An 8,712-nucleotide genomic window follows, 5' to 3' on the forward strand; every position below is an offset into this window, starting at 1 on the left:
TTTGGGGGGGGGGGGGGGGGGGATTTAAATTTACTTAAACTATTCTTATTGAAGTTATTCTACTACTCGGAGATTTTGTCTAGGGGTATTAGCTTTTGGCTCACAGATCTAGTTGGATTAGACAGGTTATTCTGCCAAATATACTTTATAATTTATCATACTATTAATCTAAGCGGCCTTCTTTTGTAGAGAGAGAAGAAGACTGCTGAGATGGTAATGATACAGAGGCTGATGAATGAAGACCTAACAGAGACAATCAAATCAGAAAAGGAATTGGTCACTTCAGATCCAGGTGAGCAATATAATAAATGTTTAGAAATATCCAGGTGAGTAGTTATAGGTTAAGTCTCATCCAGGTGATCAATGATAAAAGGATGTGGGGTTACACATGCATCAAGACTGCTCATGCGACCACTACACGTGTAGCCACCTGTCGCGTGCGACCATCTGTCTTTAGCGTCCGTTTTTACCCTACAATTCAGTTGTTATAAGCAACCATGTGTCTTTAGCATCCGTTTTTACCCTACAATTCAGTTGTTATAAGCAACCATCTGTCTTTATCGTCCGTTTTTACCCTACAATTCAGTTGTTATAAGCCACCATGTGTCTTTAGCATCCGTTTTTACGCTACAATTCAGTTGTTATAAGCAACCATGTGTCTTTAGCGTCCATTTTTACCCTACAATTTAGTTGTTATAAGCAACCATCTGTCTTTAGTGTCCGTTTTTACCCTACAATTCAGTTGTTATAAGCCACCATGTGTCTTTAGCATCCGTTTTTACGCTACAATTCAGTTGTTATAAGCAACCATGTGTCTTTAGCATCCGTTTTTACCCTACAATTGAGTTGTTATAAGCAACCATGTGTCTTTAGCGTCCATTTTTCCCCTACAATTCAGTTGTTATAAGCAACCATGTGTCTTTAGCGTCCGTTTTTACCCTACAATTTAGTTGGTATAAGCAACCATCTGTCTTTAGCGTCCGTTTTTACCCCACAATTCAGTTGTTATAAGCAACCATGTGTCTTTAGCATCCATTTTTACCCTACAATTCAGTTGTCATAAGCAACCATCTGTCTTTAGCGTCCGCTCTTACCCTACAATTCAGTTGTTATAAGCAACCACGTGTCTTTAGCATCCGTTTTTACCCTACAATTCAGTTGTTATAAGCCACCATCTGTCTTTAGCGTCCGTTTTTACCCTACATTTCAGTTGTTATAAGCAACCATCTGTCTTTAGCGTCCGTTTTTACCCCACAATTCAGTTGTTATAAGCAACCATGTGTCTTTAGCATCCGTTTTTACCCTACAATTGAGTTGTTATAAGCAACCATGTGTCTTTAGCGTCCATTTTTACCCTACAATTCAGTTGTTATAAGCAACCATCTGTCTTTATCGTCCGTTTTTACCCTACAATTCAGTTGTTATAAACAACCATGTGTCTTTAGCGTCCGTTTTTACCCTACAATTTAGTTGGTATAAGCAACCATCTGTCTTTAGCGTCCGTTTTTACCCTACAATTAAGTTGTTATAAGCAACCATCTGTCTTTAGCGTCCGTTTTTACCCCACAATTCAGTTGTTATAAGCAACCATGTGTCTTTAGCGTCCGTTTTTACCCTACAATTCGCTACGTTATAAGCAACCATGTTTCTTTAGCGTCTGTTTTTACCCTACAATTCAGTTGTTATAAGCGACCATGTGTCCAGTAATCGACCATTTTTTACCCCAAAATGTTTTAGTCCCCCACTGCTACTTCAAAAGGTTCGTAATCTGTCTGACTCTGGTATCACATTTTTCTAGGGAATACGTCGTATATCCTGTCACTTACCATTGCCAAATTTGTACCCTTGTGATTGCAAAATTGGGTCATAGTGTGTCACTTGTTTATGTGGAAGTACCTCTTTGTTGTTGTAGTGTCTCATATTGATATTGGGTCAGGATGTTGTGCTCCATTTTAGACTTAATGAACAGGTTTAACGGAGAAATAACGTCAAAACTCACTCCATATAATAATTTCAGTTAAGTTAGAGATTTTGTTTTGCTCTTCATTTTAATCTTCCAACCGACTCTAAGGACTAAGCTTTCTGGTTATCATAGGTTGAATATGAAAGTGTCGTCAAGAACATCACAATATAGAATATAAACAGTTATAAGAGTTTGGAAAACTGTTAACAGAGTTCGAATTTAAGCTCGCATACTCGCGAAAAGCGAGTGCAAATTGCAAACTGCGAGTAGAGATTTCAGACACCAGCATTTTTTTGCGAGTGAAAATTTTGGGCTGAATAATCCTCATTTCTAATGGTCGGTCTTTACAAATTCTTTCTTTGACAACTCGCGGTTATTTAAGCGCATTCTTGTCATTCGCCGAATGAATGATTCAGCTTTTGTCATTAACGGAAGTTTACAATCGATACATGTCCCGTGCGCATGTCCGTTAGGAAGTACCTGCACAAATAATGATGACGTTTACCGCATGCATGATGTTTTTCGGTAATCTATTTTTAGTTACTATTTATAGCGCAAATACGATAGGCTTGACTAGTCACGTGGTTGTATTGGGGTTTCCCAAGGTTAAATTTCACAGCTCACTGCACCGGCAAAATAACAAATGGACAAGTTGCTGATGTTGCCCTTAGAGAGTATGACCCAAAACCTGCTGTAACAAGATGGTGGTTGTCGGGACAAAGACAGAAAAGACCAAATGCTCTACCATATGGAGCAAGAAACTAAGATGCAGTTTTTATGCTTTATCTTAGAATAGCCTGAGCAGGCCAGCTTCCTTTCACAGCAAGGTTTGCGTCATGTATACATCCCAATGACCATAATTTAAAATGTCAGTTAATACTGTGTTGTTTTAGAATTTAAGTCTAAGTTAACATGTCTAATAAAGTTGGAAAAATGCAAATTGCAAGTTGTTTTCTCATTTAGCAAGTAAGAAAAAATACCACTTGCGAAAAAATGCAAGTAGAAAATCTGGTTAAATTCGAACCCTGGTTAAACATCAGTTCCAGTGTTTGAGAATGCTTCAGGAGCTTGCAGGCGCAGTGGATAGCACACTTGCCTTTTACCAAGGCAGCTGGAATTGGATTCCCCGACCATGTGGGTTTTCTCCGGATACTCCGGTTTCCTCCTACATTAAGAACCCCTGTTGCTAACATCCGGGCCAATTAGAGTAATTTATATAAGCCCGAAATAATTGTTATAAAATAAATAAAGTTAATATATGTAACATTCATTATACAATCAAGTATATGCACTTCAAACATGAACCTTTAAGGAGACGGATTTACATAAGTACTATGTACTTGTTTCTGGATCCTTTTCTGTATTTATAACCATGTACTATTGTAATTAAACATCAATAAAATAAAGTTTAAACTAAACATGAACCTTTATTTCTGATTCTCTTGTTCTCTTTACAGATTCCTTTGAACCAATGCCAATGAGGTTCTTACAGAAACAAGAATCCGTAAAGTCAGAAGATGTATCTATGGAGGAACAGGATACAATGGATTTTTCAAAAGTGATTAAATCGGAAAGAATTAGTGAAAGTGACACAATTGAAATAAAAAAGGAGCAAACAAGTCGACCTTGTACGCCAAAGGTCAAACTTGTGATACGAAACGATGGCCAGAACTTTACGAGCTCACTAGCAGAAGATGGTAGTAGTGATAGTAATGAGAGTAGTTACCATGATAATGTGAATATGGACACATCAGAAGTAGATCATCAGAATTCTAGCAACAGTAGGTCAGATTCAGATGACATTTCTAAAAGATTATTTGGTGCACCCCACCTAACAAACATCAAAAGAGAACCATCAAATGATGAGAGTGAGTCGATGGAGAGTGATCATTGGTCGGATAATAATAAACCGTTCAACCTTTACCTAGGAACAGACCGATCAGATAATTCTCCTGTCAGTAACTCTGACCTGGACGCTGGTGTGTATGGCAACTCTTCTCCTTCTCCACCGCAAAATGAAATCTCGAGGAGCGAGTATGAGGTTCATGCCGGTGATGCGGGTTCACCAGGTGCAAGTGCTAGGGGGAACAGTAATACACCACCATATGAGATGTCTGGGGAGTCTGTGAGACACCTCATCTCCAACGACAGCAACTGTGATAATAGTGTCTTGGGTTATCATTCCAGTGAGAAGCAACCTCTGTGTGTCGATTCGTTTTCGGAGAAAGACTTGTATCATTCCCACCACTATCCACAGCAATCGGACAGTTCTGATAAACAGTCGTTCAAACCATCATTCATGTCTGATTCTAAGGTGCCATTCTCCATAGAAAATGAGTTGTTCGGTAGAGAAGTTGATCATATGAACCAGTCTAAACAGCGGATCAGTAGTATTGGTAATGATAGAGAATTAGACTCTGCTGTTGTTGATGTGGGCGGATTCCATCAGTCGCAGTATGAACCGATATCCTCTCCAGAGATTGACCATGATGAATCTTTCTCAAGCCTAATCACACACAGAGTGGACTCGGCTTACACCATTGGTATGGGCGAGCATAAGGACCCACCACACCTGTCCAACTCTGATTTACCATTTAATGTCCCATCGTTTTCCTCTGCACGTTTGGATGTGGAAACTCGGGAATCGGTAGAGGACGATGAAGCGACAACTTTATATAGTGATGATAGTGATAAAGAGTCGGATTCACAGCAGGAGTTGTTAAAAGCCCAAATGGAAAGTGCAATAAATTCCATTGTCAGTCTCAATCAAGACTCCTCAGCTCACTCTCCATTCACACTTGATCATTCACAGGAGTTCTTCAATCGCCATAGCTATATGACAAATCCCACGACTGAGTCGGAAAGTGACAGTCCGGGTCCCAGCAGTCCAGTTCGGTCGGAATCCCCAGATCTAGAGGAACCTATGGATGATGATCTTGATGCTGCTGTCAATAGTATTTTGATGTAAATATAGTTCATAGGTTAAGAGAATGGTGTAAATTATTATTGTTATGGGGGAAAATGTCTGCATTATGATCACTATTTTTTAAAAGAAATCTGTAAAAATATTCTTAATTGTACATGCATACATAAGTTATTTACCATAAGACCTAAAATTCACAAAAATGTTTACTTTCTTGAAAACCGCATACATTGATGGGTGGAGATTGTAAAAAAAATGACTTTCAACCAATCAGAACATGTGTTTCATGTTGAGTATGATATTGGTGAATTAAAGGGTCCATTAAGAGTGGCTATCAACATGCTTACACCTGTATCTTCTGTATAACCTAGTTTTAGTTTCAACGTTTTACGTGCTGTACTTAAGGCTTGGAAGACATGCTCACAATCAATCTTGTCGGGTGCTGTAGTGTGAGAGGAGGAAACAAAGAAAGAGAGTTGAATCCATAAAGCATATATTTGATGTATTAAATATTCTGGTAAGGAAAGAATGTCAAACATGAATTTAGCCTGACTTAAAAAGGAGGAAACAAAATGACACCAAACCCATTTAAGACAGATTCATCTAGGTTTATAATTAGATTAAAATGACAATTATCATTTCAGTGCATCAGGACAGGTTATTTTGTTCTCTATTGATAATTAATGATTTGGTTGTGTTTTGATTATGCACTGTTTATGTACAGCAGGACAGGTATTTTTTGTCTCCTGTGGTGTAAAGTGCAAGGTTAAACTGTGTGTATGTTGAATATGCATTGTATTATTGCTGCTATGATGTTCATGTGAAATCCTTGTACAGGTACTTATAATGATGCTAACGCAAGTACACTATTTATAATCTTCCATGCTTTCAGTGCCATATTGAGTGACCACTACTACATAGCAATACATTTTATACTTTTTCACTTCTAGAATATTTCTGTTGGGATCTTACTTCTTGATTTCTTGAAGAACTATTTCTATTAGAAACAATGTTTCAATTTACGTGAAATTATCATTTAATACAACTCAGTACCAGTTATAGGGGAAGACTACAGAAAACAAAAGCATTGAATCGTTTCCTTTCCGAATCTTTTCCAAATTATTAAAAGAAATATTATTAAACTTTGTAAGACGTATGTACTGTAAACATATACTAATTTTTGAACAAACCTAAAATTTGACAATTTGAGAAATCACATTCGCCTTGTATTTTGCGTTATAAGCTTACCGTATATTATGAGATGTTACAAGAAGATAATGCAAATTTTACGATAAATTAAGTTAAAAGTGAATTGCGGTTATAAAAACTTTGTCACTGGCCAAGTTCATGCCTAGTTGTTTAACAGTGATAAGATGATTACAGTGGGCCACTCGATAGCAATGCACGTGCTTTGCCATGACTGCCAAGGAAATGGCTCTCCGCGCTTTTGACACTCTGAATTGACTTATACTTGTTATGTAACTGCTATGACTACCATGACAGTTTTTAGTTTGGAAATATAAAGGTTTTCTTGCGTGCATTTATGCAATAAGTTCTGATTGCGCAAACATGTGATACATCATTCATTGTGCTAAATATTGATAGTGCTAACTTAAGTATGTTTACAGTATAGGTTTTTTACTGGGTCTATTTTGTATTTTAACTCATTTACCCCTAAAGTTTCTTAATGAACTATCCCAACCTTTGAATTGGAAGAGTTCAAATGTGTCTTCAGGGGTTAATGAGTTAAGCATCAGAATGATTATTTCTTCATTCAAGTACATTGATCCTGTCCAATCTGACACCCACGCTGGATCCAAATGAGGTGGAATATGTACATGTCATATAGTAGATAAATATTTATTTTGTAGTTTTACAAACAAAGGGGATTACAGCTGCTGTATGTCAGATATAACAGGATTTTTTTATGTTACAAAGGTGGTACATAAACACATGTAAGTAGTCTTTTTATACAAACAGTAGTCTTTGTACATAGCCAATACAGAGGTCCTACCTGTACATGTGAAATGCATACTGCAGTCTTTGTATATAGCCAATACTGGGGACTTGTTACCTGTGTATGTGAAATATGCTGGTCATATGTTTAGTACTTGTTGCCATATCAGTGATACGAGACATGTTTTAGTCATAAATTATTAAATCATGAAAAGTAAATAACTTATTTTTGTTTTTCTCTCTAGTTTTAAACCAACGATAAATTACATCTTGCTGTCAGGAAATAAATTACCTATTTCCTACTCTAGCTATAATATCCCAAGTTCATTATGTTAGAATGTGTTATAATGTATAGCTTCTTTTCATTGAAAGAAAAAAAATCAACACTTTAAGTGTGGTCTGGCATCAAAAGTAGGAAATGCAGGGTAAATCTTGGTTAACCATTGTGTTAAAATATGTAGTCCTACACACATGCCACTTGTTTCACTGTGATCTTCTGAAAAGTATTTGGCCTTGGGGTTTGAACATGTAATCCAGGACTCGCAACATGATTCTCTGAAAACTTTTCATCCTCCGAGTGAATGTGTCGTCTAGATCTTCCAACTTTATCATCTGTAAAGTATTTATCCTCTAGATTTGATCATGTTGTCTAGGACTTAGAACAGTAAACCTGCATGACCGAACATTATAATAATGCTCTCTTACCCTTTCTGAACCCCTAACATATGTCATGACAAAGTTAAAGGCTCTGTATAAAATACCTTGTGATTGATACAAGTAGAATAGTTTGATGCTTTGAAATACGTAAAAAGAATCAAACTGCAGTGGAACGGTAAAATTGACCTGTTTTGAAGTTAGATGTTGCTTCTCTGTTATTTTCAAAGGATAGGTATCAGCCTAATGATTGGTCTCTTTGACCTTAAACCAATCAAATAGTTAACCACATTCCTTCAATTTTGTCACGACATATACCACGGGTGCAGAGAGCGTAAGTGAGCGTAACCCTGAAATTTGAGGAAGACTTTATTAACCTATGCACTTAATCATGCCTCTCTCCTATTCCATCTTTGCGTATTGCAGAGTTATCTTCTCTTGGGAGCAGGTATTGATTGTTACGTCACTTGTTTGTGAGAGTAACGTCATCAATTTTTGGGAAAACGACGTAATTTTCTCACACAGACCAATGATGTAACAATCAATACCTGCTCCCAAGAGAAGATAACTACTCTGCAATACGCAAAGACGGAATATATATGGAACTACTGGCTGTTTCAGTTCTTCCAATTCCCAGTGTAAACTTCAGAGAACACCACAGCACTTTGACCAGCCATAAGCACTCAACTAGGCCTGGTATCCTAGGACATGACCAGTCAAAATTAATCACTCTACTAGTCCATGCAGCATAGAGTATTTTCATTCTAGTTAAAGATTAATCTATTTCAAGTTCCAGTTTACAGGTTTTACAAATACAGTATCATTATTATTCCACACATTGACTGACACTATCGTAAATATTTTTCTTGAGTAATATGTACAATATTGGTGATATTTTCATAATAGGGTGTGATGATTTTTAAATCAAAGTAACCCAACTTGCAGTATTACGATGAGGGAGTGGAAATGGCAGTCACATTTCCCTGGCAGGTCTAGTCTGTTTGGTGTTGGCCTGTCCAGGCTCCTGTAGGTTCAGACTGAAATTATTTCCATAAATTTATGTTATATCATAAGTAGTTAATATCTGAAATCTTAAGACATATTGGTTTGTTAATTAGGTAGGACGCCAAACTTAAAAGCAAAATGGAAATGAAACAAATCGAAATTATTGTAATTGGAAGTGATGAAATGTAAATAAAATAGAAAACTACCATAA

At 36.9% G+C, this 8,712-nt stretch overlaps 1 protein-coding gene across 4 annotated transcripts in view; it reads left to right on the plus strand.

The window, feature by feature from the left end:
• Positions 1-7,975, plus strand: part of LOC110447843 — a 23,464-nt gene extending 15,489 nt beyond the window's left edge. For all 4 annotated transcript variants that reach the window (XM_021493786.1, XM_021493787.1, XM_021493788.1 and 1 more), the window contains exons 12-13: positions 190-292; positions 3,421-7,975. In XM_021493786.1, coding sequence (XP_021349461.1) covers positions 190-292; positions 3,421-4,931 — 1,614 coding nt within the window. In that variant the 3' untranslated portion in view covers positions 4,932-7,975. The remainder of the gene's footprint in view (positions 1-189; positions 293-3,420) is intronic.
• The last annotated feature ends 737 nt before the right edge of the window (positions 7,976-8,712 follow it).

Source organism: Mizuhopecten yessoensis, unplaced genomic scaffold (assembly GCF_002113885.1).
Source record: "Mizuhopecten yessoensis strain PY_sf001 unplaced genomic scaffold, ASM211388v2 scaffold3627, whole genome shotgun sequence".
Classification (NCBI taxonomy): domain Eukaryota; kingdom Metazoa; phylum Mollusca; class Bivalvia; order Pectinida; family Pectinidae; genus Mizuhopecten; species Mizuhopecten yessoensis.